Source organism: Engraulis encrasicolus, chromosome 5 (assembly GCF_034702125.1).
Source record: "Engraulis encrasicolus isolate BLACKSEA-1 chromosome 5, IST_EnEncr_1.0, whole genome shotgun sequence".
Taxonomy (NCBI): domain Eukaryota; kingdom Metazoa; phylum Chordata; class Actinopteri; order Clupeiformes; family Engraulidae; genus Engraulis; species Engraulis encrasicolus.
Genome location: NC_085861.1, coordinates 6,967,548 through 6,989,890, shown reverse-complemented (window position 1 = coordinate 6,989,890; position 22,343 = coordinate 6,967,548). Strand labels below are relative to the sequence as shown.

Sequence of the window (22,343 nt, the reverse complement as noted above, 5' to 3'; positions counted from 1 at the left end):
GTAAGTTATTTACAGATAAGCTTCATTATGATGTACTGTAGTGTATACTGTATCTGTGTCCTGTATTAGACATTGGTTCTGGTGAACCTATGAAAGGAACAATATTTTAATGCAGTTGTTTTGTGTTAGCCTAATATGTAGGAAGAACCAGTAGTAGACTACAATTAAATCAAAAGCAGTTATTTGGTAAAGTGGTCAATAGTATTGCTTTGATATTCTCGGTATATTTGTACAGGGCAGTCATGGGTGAGCGGTTAGGGCATCAGACTTGCATCCCAGAGGTTGCCGGTTCGACTCCCGACCCGCCAGGTTGGGGAGTAATCAACCAGTGTTCTCCCCCATCCTCCTCCATGACTGAGGTACCCTGAACATGGTACCGTCCCAGCGCACTGCTCCCCATGGGGCAGCCACTGAGGGCTGCCCCCTTGCACGGGTGAGGCATAAATGCAATTTCGTTGTGTGCAGTGTTCATCTGTGTGCTGTGGAGTGCTGTGTCACAATGCTAATGGGAGTTGGAGTTTCCCAATGGGCTTTCAAACTAAAACTGAACATGAGATGTACAGTATGTACGTACCTCTAGTGGTCAGTGCTGGTTGTGCACTGCTTTGCGCGTGGGATTACGCAGCAGTGCCAGAGCCAATGGAATGCCAGAACCTTTCTGACATAAACAGGAAGTTTCTCCTTTTCTAGACGTAACACTTGACCGCTTGTTACCCAACCAGAGTAGAAAGTAGATATGGCATAGTATTACACTGTGTGAAATTGACATTGGGCGTAATATAACATATGATCGACATTGCAAGGACGCAGCTTACAGCGTTTTTATGACGGCGTTACGCGCAACCAATTCTACAAACGAATCCCATCACAGTTGACATGTGGCCACGCGCTTAGCTTACTAACTGCCTATAAAATAGTAGTTGGTTTGTTTTGCATATTGCGCCAGTTGAATTGCCCTGATGGAAAAGGTCCGGAGAATATTAGTGCACCTGTCAAGGGACAAAAGTGTCCCACAGTGTGCCAAATTCGTGCAGGTTTGTTTGGTTTTCATTGTCGGGTTCCGCAAAGAAGCGTAGTTGTGTGTGGGTGGGTGTGTTCTTGACAATCATTCCATGTGCTGACTGAAATTTCCCCGCTAATAATAAGATACAGAAATAGGCTGAATTGTGGGCCCCACTGTGACAGTCGTCTTGTGTGGTAAAAGTGCCTGGAGTGCCAAGCATATTTATTTACTGGCATGTCGGAATGGATTTAGTCTGGATGCATTGATAATAACAGCAACAACAATAATAATGATTATGATGATAATATATAGGTAGTCAATGGGAGGGGCCCATAAGCAACTCTGTGTGTGTGTGTGCGCGCGCGCGCGTCTGTTTGTGTGATACTCCTGCTTTTGATTGTCACTCAGTCTGTCCTCATATATTATTGTCCTCGTGCTTCACTAGAGCATCACTGGCCATTTTGCACGCAGTCCCATTGATGACCATGTGAGGGTGAACTGCTCCCTGGAGAACAACCGCTTCATCCTGTATGAAGCAGGAGAAAAGGGCTCCCAGACACAGCTTACGGTGAGGTTCGATTATGGCTTAGGAGGACTATGTTCCCCAAACCTTTTTTTTCGTCTCAGCCAGGGTTGTCCAATTCAAATTGACTGAGGGCAAAACCTTAAACAAAGTGTCATGCCAAACTCAGTATTTACTTTACAAAAATGTATGCACTTAATAGGCCTACTCATAGTTACATTTCACACACACTCTTTCCCGTTATCTATGTGATTTCAAATGTGCCTGCACATATTGTGTTGCATATACTGTACGTGTGAGCTGTTTCATTGGCCTGGGCCCCCACATTCCTGTGACACACCAAGTCTCATATTCAAGTCTTGTTATACACTAATGAGGTTTTTGGACAACTGTAATACATGTTTGAAATGATCTTCCAGGCCGAATAAAATGACTCCGTGGGCCAGATTTGGTCCCCAGGCCTGAGTTTGACATCCTTAGGCCGAAACGTCTGTCATGCTAACCCACTAAAATAAAATAGAAGAATTCGAGTGTGCAGCTTTTCTGCAAGAAATAAACACATCTGTTCACTTGCACCTGAAGACCTTGTTTTGAGTTGAGCACACTTTTTGTAAAATCTATGGTCAATATACATTTTGAATCACCACAGAGGGCCAGCTTCTGTCCATTCAAGCATCTGACGGACTCTGAGGCAGCCGCAATTCCAGAGGACATATTGGACCGTGGAGTGGACGTGGGCGTTGCTGTGCTTTTACAAACCGCCAACCAGAGACTGCTGCTGACGCGGAGGGCTGCCACTCTCAGAATCTTCCCAAACGTCTGGGTTCCACCAGGTACATTCCAAGTGGGTGTTGTGCCTTTAAGTTTGAGGCCGGGATGGTGCGTACAGTTCCAAAAGGTCCTATAGTCCAGCAACAGGGTACTCTCACACCACTGATGTAGGAGCAAAATTAAGGAATGTTAATGCATGAGGAAAATAAAGAAAGCGCTACCTAGTGCCCTGCAAATGTCAGATCATCATCAGTACTCCACCAGGGGGGGGGGGGCGGGCTTACTCCAAGAAGCAGTAGTGCAGTATTAAACCAGGTTAACTTAATCTAGAGGTAGCGGTAGATAAGCTACGGTAATAGAACAGCTTGCAGTCCTTATTTTCTCAACCAGAGGACACCTGATGATGATCTATTAGTAAGTACCACTTGTGATTAGCCATGTTGTTTCATGTTGCAACTCACTTAAGCACGGTAGAGTTTCTGTATACGTGCATCTAATGAAATGTGAATTTATTTCTTTAGGTGGACATGTTGAACTGGACGAATCGGTAGGTTGTGTTTTCTGTAATCTTGGCAAAGTAAAGCAGAATGTGGAATACTAGTACTACTACTACTACTATAATAATAATAATAATAATAATATTGATAAATAATAATTCTATTTAAGCATGGTTTTGACTATTTCAATATATCAGACAGGCTGCCTTTTGGTCTCTTGTTAGTTGCTGGATGCAGGACTGAGGGAGCTGAAAGAAGAGACAGGACTTGAGTTAAACCCCGATGAAGTTTCATCTCAACTACTTGGCCTGTGGGAGGTAAATAAATGCACCGTACCTGTCTTTTTTGCTCTTACACATCAACACACAGTACATTTGCAGCATTTCGATTTGTTGTAATGCAATTGCAGCCCACTGTTTTGCTTAGGACTTCTAAATCCCTTTCTTTTTTTCTTTCTTTCTTTCTTTCTTTCTCTTCAGTCGGTCTTCCCACCGATGTTGTCCATTGGTCCTCCTAAGAGGCATCATATAGTGACCTACATGCTTCTGCACAGCACCATGTCTCATCTTCAGCTGCAGGTAGGCTCTCCCACAATGCAACAGTCACTTCACATGGAAACGTTGTGCCCTTTTTTTCACATTAAATCACGACAAGGGAGCTTTTTGCGGTATGCGAATATGTAGCAAAGGGGAGTAGAGTTGCCCAGTCGGGTCTCGAACCCGGGCCTTCTGGGGTAGTAAACTAAGGCTCTGACTGCTACACCAAAGAGCCAGGCTTGTTGGCGTGACAGTCAGAACACACCCACAACCCTAGTGATGGTCACTCCATCACAGAATATCTCTTCTCTTTTTCCACATATGCGTTATTATATATTCTTCACCCACAGCAATTTGCTTTTTTGGGATGTGCGGTGCGTGCTCCTTACACTTTTTGATCTACGTATTCTGCAGGCGTGTCTGAAGCCGGAGCCGGCGGAGGTCAGCGGCTGCCTCTGGGTGGACTCCAGCCTGGTCAGGGCCATCGTGTCGGCCGTGGACGGGGAGGAGCAGCCGGTCCAGCTGCCCAGCAACCTGCCTCACACCATCAGGTACACTGCGCTTACTTTAAAAAATATACATTTACATATAATTTAATATACAAATATTTTTAGGGCCTTTTTGATGCGTCCTAGCATCTCTATAAGAGGGTATGTCCATCCGTCTCTCTGTCCATCTGAAATGCAATCTTTGTCTGAAACACATTCTTTGACATTCCCTCCTGTGTCCGCAAGGCAACAGTGCATAGACGGACACATCTTTGTCCGCCTATCAAACTTGTTTGCCTTTATTGGATGGGACAGTTGGAGTTGGTGACAGGAAGTGAGTGGGAGAGAGAGAGATGGTGGAGGACTGGCAAATGACCCAGGCCAGAATCGAATCCGGGGCGCCGGAGTAGCGACCCAGTGCCCCACCGTTGGGTCACGGCAGGGCCATACTGTACTTACTTGAATGTCCTCCTTGTAAGTCGCTGCAGTCAAAAGCGTCTGCTAAATGTAATGTAATGTAAATACCTTACAAAGGAAAAATGCAGACTGCAAAGACAAAATGCAGCAAATGCAGTGACAGAATAGTTGTGTTGATTTTTTATAAAAAATATGAAAACCTGTGGAAATTCAAAATGGTAACATTTATGAATGGGCAGCATGAATTCTGGAAACAAACTGCTAAAAATATTTCACAGTGCACCTTTAATGTAAATCCATCTAAGAGATCTGTTAGGTTCTTTTCCAAGCTTAGGCGACACCGGAGACGGTCTATCAGAACTTAGAAAATCTTTGGCGACACTGGAGAGAGTCTGATGGTTGAGTATTTGTCTTTTTAGTTTCATATTTTACTTTTCTGTTTTTATTTTGATATGAACCATGCAGTTGCGTCTGATAGAAATTGAGATTTTAATTGAGAATTGAGAGTTAATGAGACCTCTTAGATGGATTTACATTAAAGGTTCTCTGTGTAATATTTTTAGCCATTTGTTTCAGAAATCATGCTGCCCATTCACAAATGTTACCATTTTGAATTTCCACAGGTTTCCATGTTTTAAAAAGCAACTATTCACTGAGTGTTTGTTGAATATAAAAGCAACTTTTCTGTGTGTGTTGTTTTTTCTCTTTTCTCTAGCGTGGTAGAGGTGTCCTCTACAGGGGAGCTGCGGGAGGCAGCCATGGCCGCGTCCGTGCTCTGCAACCGGGCACCAGCGGAGGGGGAGGACGTGGAGCGAGTCAGCACTGGCACCAAGTACGCCCTGGACCTCTGGCTGAGAACCCTGGAGCCAGGGGCGTAAACACACATTTTGGGCCCATATGTACAATCTGCTCCAATGGACACCCCCCCCCCACACGCCATATAGTATGTTCAGGACCGCTGACAGTTTTTGCTAGGCCCGGGACAAAGTCATCTGAAAGGCCCCCCCACCCAATACATACAATGTAATGGAAACCCATTTCTGCCCCCCGTATCTCCCTGGGCCTGGAACAACTGACCCCTTTGTCCCCGCTTGTCAGCTTCCCTGAGTATGTTCATAAATCGGACTGTGTGGGGGCCCCCTGTATACATGGGGCCCTGTTGTCACACTTTACCCCTCTGTGTGACACCCCTGCCTGGAGCACCAGGGATCATGAAAAAACCCACCAATGAAAACCCAGGGATCATGAAAAACTCACCAATGAAAACCCAGGGATCATGAAAAACTCACCAATGAAAACCCAGGGATCATGAAAAACCCACCAATGAAAACCCAGGGATCATGAAAAACTCACCAATGGGCTCAGTTTTTTTTTCTTTCTCTCTCTCTTTTTTAAACATCAGTCGAGCAGGAATGCTTGAAAATGTCAACGGCGGATTTGGGAGAACACAAAGACTGAACAGTAGCTGCTCTTATTCAAGCACCTCAAGACTCCAGTCAAGCGATGAAGAAGAAGAAAACCACACATGCTGCCTTCTTTCACGACATGCCACTATAAACCAAAAGAGATGGAGGATCGCTGTTATTGGAAAGTAGAGGAAGGTTCTGTTATTCTTTTATTATAATGAAAGTTATTCTTGAAAGAACGACAGCACCTTCTGTCCACATGGGGGCAGTGTCTACGTGATTCTGTCTGAAGATCCTTTGGGACATGCCTCCAACGGGCCAATAAACACCTCAACACAGATGCATGTGTTGTACTGATTTGCAATCTAAGATGGATGTCTAAAATGCGGTCTGGTGTTAGGGTTTGTTAGTAGCCAGGCTGTGCCCTGCTAGTGACGCAACACTTTCAGCACTGCAACTAGTCAGGTCAAGAGCAATGCAAGTAACTTTCTGAGTTCCCGAAAATACGGGAACTCCTCCCACTTTGCCAGTAAGCAAACAACTATAAGCAAACCAAGGGAGACGGGTGAACCGTGTCATTTGGGAAATGCTAACTGTTATGCTCTTGGTCAGACCAAGTCTCGAAGAGATTTGAATGTCGATGATAATCAGGCTAGTTTGTTAGTACAGTATAGCTTAAGTTATTAAATGCATAGGTTATAAGCTATTTACATGTGTTGAATGAGTTTAAGTGTGGCACGAGTCTCTACTATGAGGTGTGTCTGTTTGGAGACTTTGCAATGTTGGGAAATACTAAATACACAATATAAACAGCTTCCTTACACATTTAAAAAGTGCTTAACGGAAGGAGTGACTACGCCACCCAAAGCTATCTCATCTCACATGTCAAAAAACAAAGCCTGATCCACACCAGCCATTACCTCACTCTTCCTTACCCGAAAGTGATGTGACTAATCAACTATATGGTTATTACATTATATGGAGCGGGGGAATATAATTATTCCAAGAAAGACAGAACAGTAATGAATTTGGGAAGGCACGCCCACTCCAGGTCTGTCCAATCAAAGCATCACCTTTAATCTTGTGGCACGCCCATAGTTACAGTTAGTATTTGAAAGATGCTCTTCTCTCCAGCGATGTTCAGCACTATCAAATGTTTTTAAACAATGCACTTTCCAGACTACACATACAGTTAGTTACTTTTATTCAGTTATCCAAAGCACTACAATCAATGGTTGTAGTGTATACTTGAATGAAGTAAAGCCAGTAGGAATCATGAGGTTGAGCTCCCATCTTTTAATGAATATTTACAAAGTAAAAAACAAATATATACTAGTATAACAAAGTATAGTATAGAGTTTTACAGCTAAAATGTCAATTCAAAATGGCGGTGGTAGGTATTCATTAAAAAAAGAGGTAACATTTGTGAATGGGCAGCATGAATTCTGGAAATAAATCACTAAAAATATTACACAGTGCACCTTTAAAAAAGGGTTTTAAAGAATGAGCAATGAGTCAACCTAACAAGCTCTTACGTACTTCAGCACATGAGCAATGGAGAAAAGGGGTGACATATAATCTTGCAATACGGCTCAGCCATAAGAGCACTACAATAGTCTAGTTTGGATTAAAACAAAAACCTTAACCTGAAGAAGACAGAAGAACAGAACACAGAAGTTAAGGTAAGTTCTTAAGAGTAAACATTAATGTACATCCACAATGACAGTGAAAGCCCACCTGGGAAACTCCCATTCACATTGTGACACAGCACACAGAACACAACTGCATTTATGCCTCATTCATATCCGTTTACTGTATGCCCCAAACAGTGCTCCAGAGGAGCAGAGCAGTGGGATGGTACGATGCTTAGAGTACCTCAGTCATGGAGGAGGATGGGGGAGAGCACTGAGTTGGAATGGCTCCAATCCCATGTTGACCACCAGCAGCGGTAGATCAAAGAGATTTCAAGCGTGTGACAAATGCAACCCAGGAATTAAGGCAATATAAGCAAACGCCTGTAAATGGCGCTTTTGACTATGAATGGTCTGCCACATTTTAATGGTTCTCACGCCAAATTACAAATGTTAAGTATGCGGAGCCCTTTACTCCCCCTACCGACCTGGCGGGTCGGGAGACGAACCAGGAACCTTTAGGCTACAAGTCTGACACCCTAACTGCTTACTCATGACAGCCTGACATGGCTTGGGGACTGAAGCAAGTTCTGACAAAACAACGTCCATCATTAATTTTGACTCACAAATTACGGGCAGTTCTAATTTGTGTCAGGCACAATACAGTTAATCACTGTTACTTTCTTACTGTATGTGTATCAGCATGCTCCACAAATATTCCCACCTAATGAGTCAGGTGTTTAGCTACAGTCTGGCTTTGCTTCTGGCTGTCACCTCCGTGTTTGTTCTTCTTATCGACCAACATGATCAAGCAGTATCAGGCACCACCCTGTCAGCTATTAATGTGGCACGCACATTGCACACACACACACACACTCTCTCTCTCTCTCTCTCTCTCTCTCTCTCTCTCTCTCTCTCTCTGTCTCTCTCTCTCTCTTTCTCTCTCTCTCTCACACTCTCTCTCTCTCTCTCCCACACACATACACACACACACACTCTCTCTCCACCAACCAGTTAAGGCAGGGATGTCAAACTTGGACCGGGGGGCCAAATATGGCCCGTGGAGTAATTTCATTCGGTACGCGAGATCAGTTCAAATGTGAATTACAGTTGGCCCACATACACCATTACGTAGAGCGTAACAAGTCTTGAACATGAACTTTGGTGTGTCACAGCACAGGACTATGAGAAGACCCAGGCCAGTGAAACAGCTCACATTCATATGCTACACAATATGTGCTGGCACATTTGCTCTACTGTATATGATGGGGAAAAGTGTGTGTGAAATTGAATTATGAGTGAAGTGCATTCAAGCACAATTTTTGTCAATTTTTAAAACATAGGTGTACATTGAGTTTGGCCTGCAACTTCATGCCAGATTTTGATTTTGGCCCTCAGTCAATTTGAGTTTGACACCCCTGAGTTGAGGTGAGCAGTGCACCAACCCCAAATCCGTAATCATTTAGTTGTGAGTCTACATCACCTTCCACCCAAATTTTGCAAATAGAAGCGTGAAGATTCATGTTCCAAGGAATCCCATTTAATATTCCAGCACTGATCACTTATCTTATCGCATTAGGGTGGCAATACTATAGGTGTGTCTTGACTCACAACAAACAACTTTTTCTTTATTTGAGTTTGTGCTTTGGGTCAGCGCCCAGACTCCATTGAGGTTGAAGAGTTACAACACGTGGCTCTGAATGTAGTCACACACACAAACAGTGTACTGGGGCAACACCTCTGAGACTACACTGCATATTTGGCCATTTTGGATATACTGCAGTCTAGGACTATAAAATTAGGCATAAAGCATATTTTGGTCCGTTTACATTGCATTTGGAATGTTTTTTTCCAAGCAATAATCACAAGTGACGTAATTCATACTAAGTGTTATTGTTAGTGAAAACAGGATTCATTCAAACACCTCTTATTCCCACCAGCTTCAAAACATAGACTTATGAGTAAGTACTTTTTTATCCATGAAATTTAATGAATACATAAAGAAAATATACACTCTTAACATTATGCACCATATAGACTAATACTATTTTACAAAAAAAGTGTTGTTGAGATTAACTGTCTTATTTTCAATAATTTACAAACAGTACAATGAAAAACTGGACATTTCCAGAAAATAAATGATGCATGGATTTTACTTTACAGTTTTGACGTAGTCAGACAGTACATTAATCACTCCTTTTGCAGATTCTGTATTTTCTGACTTGTGGATCTTCTCATACCCTCCTTTGTTAAAACGCATGTGTTCATCGACCCTATGAAGTAGACAATAATTCATTTTATTAATTATTTCATCTACATTAATCTGAACATCATAAAGATTTAAATATCATGTTGTTTTAGTGTAATAAATTGATTTACATTACAGTGGCATACAGCATAAGACAGGGATGGGGAACCTATGTCTCGAGGGCCGTTTCCTTGTAAAGGAATCTTAGAAAATACATTTGCAATACAATTAAGTTATATTCAGGGAACCTAGAGAAGGTGTGGAGGTGTGATCTGTTTTAAAGGGGGCTGCTTTCAATAAAGGCCTAAAGTGCAGGGGGAAATCCTGGTTTGTGTTCATAGTTCGGCCCTCTGAGGATTTTTACGGCCCATGGATGAATTTGCATGAAAAAGGTTCCCCTCCCCAGGCATAGGATATAGATATGTAGATTTATTTTCTACCTGCACAGGCCTGGAAATCACTTAGGAGTAGCTGGGTTCACCTCATACATCCCTCTTCTGGCCTTGTCATCTCTATCGTCCTGTTAAACGCAAGATTTCCAGTCTTTAGGGAGTTTACAAACTATACAACCCTTGCATTAGCAAAATGAAATCTGAATTACCAATGGCATTATGCCCTGTGGATATAAAACCAAAACATCTGCAGTTCACAGTATTTCATAGAAGGGGATAGAGAATCAACATCATCTTTTTAACGTTTTCGGTGTTAGGTCAGTTAGGTCAGTTAGAGTCTCCCCGCTGTGAGCCTTGAAGCGTGCCAAAAATGAAATGACATGTCATGTAAATCCGTCTTTTGATTTTCGGGATTCGGAGCAAAGAGGGGCCATAAGTTCCATAAGGTGAGCATGTTTCCATGGTTACACAACTTCAAGAAGCCACTTCGGTATATGTGCATTTTACTGTGTGCTTTCCAATATGCGACCTTGCATCCTCCACTTGTGCTTGCGGCCTCTTACCAGGAAGTAATATGTCATGATGACATCACTGACAACAGCATCATATTTCAATATCTTGCAAAAGCTCAATTGTAAAGTCATTTTCTCATGTGTAAACTGGATGGTGAATGAAGACTAGTCCCCCAAAAATTGTTTTGGCTAGGCTGACTTAATTGTTTTCTCCCCGGAGGAGGGACCAGGAGAGGGGGCGAGGCCACAAGCCCAAGTGGAGGACACAAGGTCACATATTGGAACGCATCCACTGTGTCTGTTAGCACGGTCTGGTTGCAGTTCATTACTATCACAGATATCAATCAGCGGCTCTTCGACCACATCATTCATGTTCTCAGCAGCTGTGGGGGTCGCATACACTAGGGCAGTAGTTCCCAAACTGGGGGTCAGAACCCATAGGGGGGGTCGCAGACAAAGGGAACATTGCATAAAAACGGGAAATCCACAGGTTAACAACTAACAGAATACATAATTCCATAATTTGGTTATTGGTTGACAGTATTCACTTGTATGGTTAATAGGTGAATTTTCTGTCCTATGGAGTTGTAGCAATATTAGTGTATAAACTATTTATGGAAAATCTAGCAATATTAATGGACAAAAAAATGCCTAGGCAGGTCTTAATATTGCTAGATTTTCCATCAATAGTTTGGGAATTGACCCAGGCAGGCCGGATTCGAGCCTGCGTTCCCATGGGCATGCAAACCCATATGTGGGGGACTCTCTCTCTGCACCCCAGTGCTCTCCACTTGCCATTCATGTTTTATCTGAAGCTTTTACCACGTCTCTCTTTCAACTCTCTCTATTCTATGGTGCAGTGCATCAATTTGAAATGGCGAAGGCAGGACAAAAATACCTAAAACGCCAATCAGAGGAAAAAAAAACGATCTTTGAGTTTCCAGAGTCGTTCTCAGTACACTTGTATATGTTCTTTACTTGCACAACCTCAATGCAGTCTTTGTTCTGATGAAGTACAGTACGTCAGGAATTGAGCTCAGTCAGAGCGAGAGGCATCATGCGTCGCATATCATTGCAGTGGAGACATTCTGAGAACTATTCACAATACAACTGCCAAGTCCAAAGGCCCGCCGTAGCCCTTGCTATCAGAACATTCCACTTAAAAAGTGCACTGTGTGGGATGGTGGCCAGATTAGGGATTGCAAGTATGCTGCTCATTGAAACTGTGCTGCATATTGCCAAAATTGACCTTTTCATGAATACTTGCAAAGTTATCAACAAATATTTACTAGTCTCACCAAAGTACAGGACGTTTTGCAGCTAAAAGTGTCTATTTCTGGAAATGACATGGACATGGAAAAGATCCCCCTTTTCATGAATGAAAAGAGCAATTTTCCATGTCATAATGAGTACTTAGAATGGTGATGGTGGTGGTAAGTATTCATGAAAAGGGTAGCATGGGCGGCATGAATTCTGGAAATAAACCACGAAAAATATTACATAGTGCAACCTTTAAACTACAGGAAATGTTAGCACATCCGACATATTATGCCTCAATCTGGGCCTCAAATACAGTACATCTATAGCCTACTTGTAGCATTGGTGGATGCTGAGCATAATGTGGTAGCATGGACCCGTATTGTTGCAGTGTAGTGTTGGTGAGGCAGCAAGCTATAGCTGCTGTCCCTATCTCCCCGCTGGGGGCTACGTGGGGGTAACGGGGGGTAAGGAGGGGTAATGGGGGGGTGTAGTAGGGGGCAGGCGGTGGCCCAGTGAGGGGGGTAGTGTTTCCCACGCCTCAGGTTTCCTCGTCAAAGAGGGAGAGAGGGGGACAAAGAGCCATCTATGAAAGCCAGGTGAGGAGGATGGTGGTGGTGGAGGTGGTGTGGGGAGAGGAGAGGACTGGGGAATGTTTGGAGTAGGCTACACGGCCAAAAGGCTGCTGAGTACACGGCCAAAAGGCTGCTGCGTCTGACTGTGCCCTCGTCAGGGTTGCCAGATGTGACAAGAAATGCTCAAAACCCGCCTGGAAGCATTAAATCCAGCCCAATTTGAACTAAATTCTACTGATTTCTATGGCCATTAATCTGATGGAAAAACCCACCCAAACGCTCTTTTTTCAAACCCGTTTTACCCTCAGACACTCATCCTAAGCAACCCACACCGCCCAATCTGGCAACACTGGCCGTCGTATTTCTGCAGCGCCGGTGTGGACGGGTGCCACATGCGTTCGCGTGCAGGAGCCACACTGACTAAAAAGCCTTCTTGGAGAACATCACGATGCGATGTTTATCACAGCCCATTGTTTCTGTGCGGATTTCCACTGAATCAAACTTCTGTGCATTGTTCATATCACGGTATCCTCTCTACTATCCCTGGTAAAGCATACTCATAGTATTCTAGTTCGCATACTGTATGCCTTTATGAATGGCACTGAATTGAATACAGTATTCTGCTGTGATAATACTCAAAGAGTAAAGAATAATTAATTCTTGTCTCTCTGTTATACTGCCACAATTCTATGTCATAAGTACAGCACGTCTTCCAACATAATCAGAGCCTCAGAATGAAGTCCAGTTGGAGTGCTTCCTGGAACTGTCTAGTTTTTTAAGATGGTGCTCTTTGGTGACAGGCTTGGTTGATTTAAAAAAAGTTGAACCTGTTCCTGACGAAAGCTTCATGCCGAAACGCGTCGAAGTATTTTAATCATGCCATGCCCAACAAAATAAAGGCTGGGGTCAGTTGGCCAGGATCGGAACCCCATTACATTCTATGTAGTTTTCAAAAAAGTTTTAGAAATACCAAGGCACTCATCTTCTTTGTAATTAAAATGCCTTTATTTTGTTGGGCATAGCATGATTAAAATACTTCAAATAATCAGAGCCTTTTGTGTTTTTTTTTCTTCGGCTAATAAGTTTATGATGTTATTCTTCAGTTACGGACGGTGCGTTACTCACATAGGCTTTTCCATTGGGCAGGTCGATGGTGCTCTGGGTCGAGTACATGGGGATGTCTGGATTAAAGGCCATGTAAGGGGTGGGCTCAGGCCGTCTGCAGCAGCAGTAATACATCTACAATGAAAAGAAAAGAAAAAGAAAAGAAAAGAGTCGGAGAAAAAGGATTGAGGTTAGTCTGTCTGCAGCAGCAGTAATACATCTAAAATGAAATGAAAAGGAAAGAAAAAGAAAAGAGTCGGTGAGAAAGGCTTGGGGTTAGTCTGTCTGCAACAACAGCATTGATACATCTGATAAAACAAAAAGAGTCGTAGAACCCAGCCAGGTGATTGGCCTTATTGGACAGGTAACAATAGGTCATTTGGAATATGTGGCACTGAATTACAGCTTCTGAATCCACATTTCCCATAACTGCATTTACCTTAGCTCAGTGGTTTCCAAACTGCTGGGATGCCCTTTAGTACCCAAGAATATTTCCATGACCCCCACCCCATACCCCCCCCACCCAATCATACGTACTGTACAGTTAGTGATGTCGACAATAATCGATTCGGCAATGCATCGCAATGCGGGGCAGGACAATTCAATAATTGGTTCGGCAAATGCCATCATTTCCCTCAGGATTAATAAATGATACTCGATGCGATTTCTACTACTTATGTGGGCATTTGCAGAGCAATTGAACTTTAAATAAAATAAAAGCACTTCAAATGGTTGAAAACTGCAGGACTGATTGACACAGCTACCCAGCAGGGCTTGACACTGGCACCTGCCAACCGGCCAAATGCTGGTAAAACTGGGCTGTGGCTAGTAACAATTTCAGTCTCACTAGCCAATTTGGCAGGCAGCTTATTCCTTAGTGTGACATATGCATCATAGCCTATATTCAGTTTTTTGCCCCTCGTGTATCAATTGTTTGTATTTAAGTTCAAGAAAAAGCTCAGTAACTCAGTACTGTAGCTCAGTAACGTACTTCCATGTAGAAAGTTGGCACTCATCTTGCTTTAGCATCTCATCTTTTGAGGTTAGACGTACGCATTCATAAGAAAGAAAAAAACAATATAAAATCTGTGGCAAGTGGAATACCTGCATGACTAGTGACTTGGGAAAACCACTAGCCAAAGTGACCAGTGGGTGAAAAAGTGAATGTCAAGCCCTGCTACCCAGGCTCCGCCTTCGCAGTGACGCAACACCTTCGACTCAGCTACACACGCTCAGGAAAACTGTTTGTTCAGGTACATTCAGGTTCCCTCCACAGCAGCAAACTCCACCCACTTTGTCAGGAAGCAATCAACTTTGAGCATTTCCAACCATCCTGGGTAGAGGCGTGTTCAAGACAGTGAGGTGGTTTAAGCAGGGAATGTTTGGTTTAAACTGACCTCGAAAAGTAGCAAACCAAGGGAGGTAGGTCAACCATGCTAGTATTGCCTCATGACTGATGAAAAATGTGGCTTTCTTTCAGTAGAAATGTGATGCATTGCATTGCATTGTAGAATCGGACCGAATCGATTCGTATCGAATCGTTATCTCCCGATTCGTAATTGAATTGCAAGGGCAGGGCCAATGCACACCACTATGTACAGTAGTGGTGTCAACAATGATCGATTCAGAGATGCAATCCAATGCGGGGCATGGACGATCCAGAATCGATCCGGAAAGCTCCAGAATCGATCCGGCAATTTTTTTACATTTCAATTACTTCCATGGATATTTCGGGAGCAAATGAATATTAAATTAAATAAAAGCACTTCAAAACATTGCAAGACTGATACAGACTGATACAGAAAACAGCCAATAAATTGTTGCTCAGTATCTGACTACTTGTATTGCCTCATCATGCCTGATTAAACATTTGCTTTGCTTTCAGTAGAAATGTAATGCATTACAATGCATTGTAGAATTGAATCGGATCGGATCGGAACGCATAGAATCGAATCAAATCGCTACCTCCCGAATCGTGATCGAATTGGATTGTGAGGGCAGGGCCAATGCACACCACTATGTACAGTATTCCAAACAGGAAACATCTTTTGTCCATTGATATTGCTAAATTGTGCTCTTTCACTACAGGAAAAGCAGAAATACACTTGTTTAATTTTATTTATTTATTTCCCTGCCTTACCAGGTAAACAAGGAAGATGAGGACTAGCAGCAGGATCAGCGCAGCCAAGACGAGGAGGGCAATTCCCCAGCCGGGAGTGCCCTCGCTGGAGACGGGTGCAGCACTGCTGCTGCTGTGGGGACTGCTCACGCTGCTGCTCTGGGGCCTGCTCGTCATAATGGAGGGATGACTAGTTGTCATGTTGTCTGAATGAGGAGTTGTCATATTATTCAAATGAGGAGTTGTCATGTTCCCTGAGTGAGGAGTTGTCATGTTGTCCGAATCAGGAGTTGTAGTCACATTGGACGTATGATGAGTTGTTGTAATATTGTCTGAATGAGGAGTCGTCATATTGTCTGAGTGAGGAGTTGTCATATTGTCTGAGTGAGGAGTTGTCATGTTGTTCAAATGAGAAGTTGTAGTCACATTGAATGGGTGAGGAGTTGAAATATTGGGCCTATAAGTAGTTGTCGTGTTTGAATGAGGAGTTGCTGTCATATTGGTTGGATGAGGACTTGTAATATTCGGGCTATGAGTTGTCACATGACTTGTTGTCATAGTGGACGCATGAGAGGTTGTTGTCATAGGTGACCCATGTGCAGTTGTTGTCATAGATGACCCATGTGCAGTTGTTGTCATAGGTGACCCATGAGAGGTTGTTGTCGTAGTTGAATCAGGAGAGGTTGTTGTCGTAGGTGGCGCATGAGAGGTTGTTGTAGTTGAAGCATGAGAGGTTGTTGTAGTTGAAGCATGAGAGGTTGTTGTCGTAGTTGAGGCATGAGAGGCTGTTTTCGTAGTGGTCGTATGAGGATTTGTCCCATTGCCATCAAATGGAGGAAGGGGAATTGGTGGGACAAGCGAGTGATCGGTAGTTGACGTGACTTGAGATAAATGACCAGGTGGTGTGGAGAGGGGCGAAATAGGATTAGAGTATCCTGTTGAATCTGAGGGAGAGTGTGGAGGCGTATGGGCATCAGGTACGGAGGTCGTGGGGGGGTCACTGGTGGTCGGAGCTCTAACATCGAGTTCCACCGTCTGGTTGTCGGAACTTCTGCTGTCCTTTTTCTCCCTCAGCTCTGGAGGTGACGACTGAATAACTAGGAGACAAAAAGAAAAAAAATATTAGGTTCATTAACATTCATTAAAATCTTAAAGGTACACTGTGCAGGAAATGGTCAAAAAAGGTACTGCAACTATGCTGCTCATTGAAACTGGGTTGCCCATTGCCAAGTTTAATATTTTCATGAAAGTTTACTAAGTAATAAACTAATATTTTCTAGTATGGCCCAAGTACAGTCGTTTTTGCAGTTAAAAATGGCTATTTCTGGAAATCCAAAATGGCGGACCATGGAGAAGATCCCCCTTTTCATGTATGAAAAGTGCAATTTTTCCAGTCATAATGAATACTTTGAATTTGATGGTGGTGGTAAGTATTCATGAAAAAGGTAACATTAGTGAATGGGTAGCATGGATTATGGAAATAAACAACTAAAAATCTCACACCGTGTACCTTTAAGGCACTGTCCATAATGAGGGTTTCTAGCCTATGTTTTTTTTATTTTCTATTAATTAATTAATGACATCATGAATATCACTAATACCACACAGACCAAAACTAGAGAATGTTTCTCACCTTTTGTAAAGTCTTTTTGCAGCTCAAGCATGGAGGTCTTTGCTATGTTTACAAAATGTTTAACCTTGACTGGATCTACTTCCCGTCGTCCAAACTGTACTGTTGTATTGGCAATTACAGATCCATTGCTGTGAAATTAAAAGAACAAAAATCTGATTATTTCCCACAAGTACTATTACTTAAGAAATAACACACGTTGTAGATTTATCCATTTCAAATAGGCTACTAACAGTGTTGGGAGTAACTCGTTACAAAAGTAACTAATTACTGTAATGCATTACATTTTTGAGTAACGCAGTAATGTAACTGATTACAGGGGGAAAAATCGGTAATATGTCCTCGTTACAATGCAAGTAACTTGCACATTACAACGCATTTTTTTCACCTAAATTTTGTGTGGGTATTTTGTTTTCTTTATACAATGTTCGCGGATCACTGGGAAATCAGCTAGCCTATTGCCTACGATAGCCTACGTCCGCGCAGAGATTTTAAAGTTTCACGCAGAACGTTGCTTCCTCTTTCACGCTTCGTCTCTCGAAATGGCAGGCTGACAAAGGATGACCGATCCAGAAGATCCAGCTTGCTCGTTTTCAAGATGGGTATATGCCCACTACTTTGACTCCATTGAAAATAAGGACGCCAAGAACATAAAGTTAAATGCACACTGTACTTGAAACCCAAACCGCTTTCCACGTCAAAAAACAGTAGCCTACAAACAATTTGACGATTTGAAGAGGTGCCATAGCACCACCAAATTAGTCAGGAAAGGAGGGGATGCATCCCATTCGCACGAGACAGAGACACGGCAGGGTAGGCTATCCGACGGGGGGATGAGTAGGGCCTACGTTGCACCCCCCTCACTTTTGTTCAACTAAACATCACTAAAATTGAAATAAATCTATTTGAAATAAAATATTATAGGCCTCTTGGCTCATTAATGCTTATTATATTTCATTGTAGCTTCAGCTGTACTTATCAAGCCTCAACTCCACTATCGTCCTTGGCATTGTTCAAAAACGTCTATGACAAAAATCTGGCGCATGTGGGGGGTTGGGGGGTTGGACATAAAAAAAAAAGAAATTGAAAAAAAAATTGGAAATAAAAAAAAAATCCGACCGGACGATGACCAAACCTGACAACCAACCGGAACCAAACTTTTATTTTTCTTAGGCCTTATTGTATGTGGATAAGACGCAATTCCTGAAAATGTTGGTTTTCAGTCTGCAGGCTTCCAAAACGACGTGTGGATGGCAGGTGAAAGTCATGCCACCTCATAGATTTGCACTGTAGATTGCCAAATCCTTATTTCCAGTCATTTTGGCTAAAGTAACTAAAAGTAATGCAAAAGTAGTGTAATGCCTTACTTTTTGAAACAAGTAATGTTGTAATGTAAGGCATTACTTTTAAATGGCAGTAACATGTAATAAGTAGTGCATTACAGTTTTTGAGTAACTTTCCCAACAGTGGCTACTAATGATATTCAAACACTTGTAAGTAACACATTTTGTTATCAGATTATCACTCATCAAAACTTTGCACACTGGTAGCTGGAAGGCCTACCTGAACGCCATGTCAGTAATTCCTCCATAGTTGGACTCCCCCTCCAACGCACTGTTGAGCTTAATGTAAATGTAAGTGCATGTTGTTACATGTTAATGCACATTCATCTTTGGTCACTAGTTAGTACGCTCTGTAACACTTTACTTGACGCCGGTGTCATAAGCATGTCATTACAGTGTCATAATAGTTATGCATGTGTCATAAACATTATGTCCATATCAATAGTTATACAGTGCCATTAACAGTTATGCATGTGTCATGTCCATGTCATGAACATTTTATGACTATTGGCCTTAAGTGACATTCAGTTATGGAAAGAACAAGGTTGTGTCATGACACTATTATGACACTGTAATGACATGCTTATGACACCGGCGTCAATTTAAGTGTAACCATACACTCATTACTACACTGCTGCGCAAAGACATGACTACCTGGCATGCAGAGGAGCTATAAGTAAGAGTAGAAGTAAAGTCATGGTGTAAACACAACACTAGTACATGATATTTATTACATAGGCCTACAGTTGTTACACCAGTGTGGCCTACCTACTGAGACATACTGTGACCCTTAAAAATGGCCCTGCCCTGGCCAACCGGTAGGGCACTCGCCTGCCATGCGGCTGACCCGGGTTCGATTCCCGGCCCAGGTCCTTTGCCGACCCTTCCCCATCTCTCTCTCCCAAATGTTTCCTTTCTCTCTCTCAAACTGTCCTGTCTCTAATAAAGTCTAAAAGACCAAAAAAATATCTTTAAAAAAAAAACAACGCTCAAAAAATCATCTCAGAATCATCTGATCGTAAGAGAGGTACTGTAATCTTGTGCATTAACTGCAGACCAATTACTTGGTGAAGTCACCTGAGTTGGAAGGAAACTGTAGAATTTTTTTTACGTCTATTTTAACATTTTACACCTCAAGCTGACATGTCTATGTTCTGTGTCAATTTCTCAGCTGGTCAAGGCTTCTGTCTTTTATAAGGACCATGTACAACCAAGTTGGAATAGACCTCTGCTACCAGGTGCAGGAAACATGGCGAAATAACTGCAGTTGAAACTTGTGTTGAAATGTATAAACATTTAGAACATGGTAATAATAATGTTAACAAAATACATATTCAAATAACAATTTTACTTGTAAAATGAATCTAATTCTGCATAGTGCTCTTTTGGATTAATGAGTGGTGGGAGCCTGGCAATAGCAAATGTTAACTCTGACAGCATTTGTATGGGGTATAGATGGTCTTACCAGGAGTCTGACTTCTTTTCGAAGGCGTTTGTGGTCTGGTGAGTTTGGATCTCCAAGTGTGTCATTGTAAACGCGGTTGGTTATTCTGATGCTAATGTTGAGGTGAGTGGGGAAAGAGGATACGGCTGCAGTGCTGTCTCGCAGAGCCAGGAGAAGAGCCGGGACAACATCTGCACTGTGGACCCCTGCAGATAAAAAAAAAAACCAAACTCATGTCTAGGATCTAATTCACACTCGTTATATGCTTAGATTAGAGCAGTGCTTCTCAAACCTTTTCAGACCGAGGACCATTTGGTCCCCTTCAAAATGCTCATGGACCACCTGTCAACTGAATTGACAGTTGATGGGTGCTATTTTGACAGCTAATTTAGGTTTGTAATTAGTTTACAAATATAGCCTACTGCTTTTCCAGGTGTCTTGGAAAAGTAGAATTCCTCTTGCGGACCACCTGAGCTCTATTGCGGACCACCAGTGGTCCCCGGACCACACTTTGAGAATCACTGGATTAGAGTATGGGGATATGTAGAAGAACAGGGTTAAGTATAGACGACGAAAGTGTTATCAGAGTTGTAGCCTGTAAAGTAGAAGTAGAAGTCCTCTTAGAGATTACAACATTAGCAGTATGATATTACAAAGTTGAAACCATGTAATATCATACCACTAGTGTTGTACATCTGTAAGAGTACATTTACTTTATACAGCTCTCTGTGTTATGTATAACATATTAAATCAATGTATGGTTGAACATTCACACAATTCATAATTCTGTTTGAGACTATCACTGACCCTCAATTTCACCTCTTTGTCTAACCTCGTTAAACAACAGCAGTTAACTGAATAAACAGTGCATCACAGTTTTTTTTAGATTTGTTTGCGTGCAAACTCTCAAGACCAAAATGTAGTAACTACGTAACTAACTAGTATTTCTACTGGAACCATTTTATTACATTTAGTAACTGGAAATATTAGTCCTTAACCCCATTGTACCAAATGCAAAGCAGCTTTAAAGTTCGAAACTGCTCCCTTACCTGAGAGAATGGATGTAAAGAAAACAATCACAGTGCCAAAATCAGTAGTCCTGGGAAACATAGTGCAATTATTTCATCCAAGAGCCACAAGTCTCTATGCACATGTGTATAAGACACCGCTAATGCAACACAGGTATGGCAGAAGAGATTACTGGAGTAAGCTGCGATACTGGGTCTTTTATCGTCGAGATAACGGCAGGTGCAACCGCAACAGGTGGGGCTGGCGGGCGGCGATGATGCATGGTGCGTCACTCGGCACGACGGCAAAGTTTGACAACATTCATTTTCACCATCATCATCATCAACAACAACAACAGCAGCAACAACATCAACAACCACAGCAAATGTTTATATTAGTGTCTTAAAATCTGATGCATTGGCATCAACTAGTGCAGGTAATGTTTAATAATGAATTTATATCTAAATTTAAGATGGAACCTGTGCCATGAAAATGTAGCCTAATCAAGAAAAAAAACTGTCAACGTCACAACTGCAAGGCCGTAACCTTGGTTTCGCGTTGGGTACTTTGTTGAAAACTTGAAAGATTGTTTTCACCCCTCAGGTAATTGTTTGTCAAGATTTGAGCGCGCTGCACTTCATGAAGCTGCTCCCTCGTGTGGTGGTTTGTTTTCTCAGAAACTGGGCCTAACTGCACAACGTCAAAAACAAGAATTAAAACGAACTTGAAGTGTTTGTTAAATAAAGCCACTATCTAACGCCAAACTGCATTTTACGCACCATATTACGCATTCCACTATCCACTAGGGACACGGTTTGATATGACACATACGTTGGCTCTATCACTCAGATTTGCACAATCATGGAAATGCTACTCTACATTGTGTTTAAAATAATTTCCGAAAACTATGTTATGCAGACTTGAAACATTGGGACGACCGTCACTAGGTGGAGCGCTTGTACCTTGTTCTGGAGGCAGCTGCCCCCTAATCCTAAACATATGATATGAACACATTGGCTCTTTTCAAAACATCAAATGCTTTTCCCTTTTAAAAAAAATCCTATAAACAAATTAGTTAGGGTTTTTTCCCTCCCGAAAATTACCTGGCCTACTGATGATGAAAGATGGATACAGTTAAACTTTTGTTTTTCCTGAAGAAAAAAAGAAGAAATGACTCTCAAGTCAAGTCAAGTCAAGTCAAGTTTTATTGTCAATTTCTTTACATGCACTGGTCATACAAAGAATTTGAAATTGCGTTTCTTGCTCTCCCATGCAGACATAGACTAATCTAGGTAAGGACATAGACAGTATAGACATAGACAGTACTCATACATGGACATAAGACAGTATGGACATAGACAGTGCTCATACAGACATTTAAAGTGCAAGACTGGACAGCAGAAGACTTGTAGAGAACATACATTAAGAGGAGGTATTTT

The 22,343-nt window shown here is 42.2% G+C and overlaps 2 protein-coding genes across 4 annotated transcripts; one reads left to right on the top strand and one right to left on the bottom strand.

Annotated features, from left to right (window-relative positions):
• Positions 1–668: 668 nt before the first annotated feature.
• nudt17 (nudix (nucleoside diphosphate linked moiety X)-type motif 17) lies at positions 669–5,970 on the top strand. The gene is made up of 8 exons (XM_063197961.1): positions 669–1,034; positions 1,449–1,571; positions 2,176–2,359; positions 2,819–2,844; positions 3,019–3,111; positions 3,274–3,372; positions 3,745–3,881; positions 4,951–5,970. Exons 1-8 carry the CDS (start codon positions 960–962, stop codon positions 5,111–5,113), a joined length of 900 nt encoding a protein of 299 aa, XP_063054031.1. The 5' UTR covers positions 669–959; the 3' UTR covers positions 5,114–5,970.
• Positions 5,971–9,219: 3,249 nt separating this feature from the next.
• LOC134448260 (mucin-2) lies at positions 9,220–21,112 on the bottom strand. 3 transcript variants are annotated; one of them, XM_063197958.1, is made up of 8 exons: positions 20,946–21,109; positions 19,918–20,102; positions 18,673–18,731; positions 17,113–17,240; positions 15,501–16,576; positions 13,382–13,495; positions 9,961–10,040; positions 9,227–9,545 (listed from the first exon to the last, which is right to left on the bottom strand). In XM_063197958.1, exons 1-7 carry the CDS (start codon positions 21,004–21,006, stop codon positions 9,978–9,980), a joined length of 1,686 nt encoding a protein of 561 aa, XP_063054028.1. In that variant the 5' UTR covers positions 21,007–21,109; the 3' UTR covers positions 9,227–9,545; positions 9,961–9,977. The 3 variants fall into 3 exon arrangements, with proteins under 3 accessions (XP_063054029.1, XP_063054028.1, XP_063054030.1); XM_063197959.1 differs by lacking the exon at positions 9,961–10,040 and having other exon boundaries at positions 9,220–9,545; positions 20,946–21,112; XM_063197960.1 differs by lacking the exons at positions 15,501–16,576; positions 17,113–17,240; positions 18,673–18,731.
• Between the last annotated feature and the right edge of the window lie 1,231 nt (positions 21,113–22,343).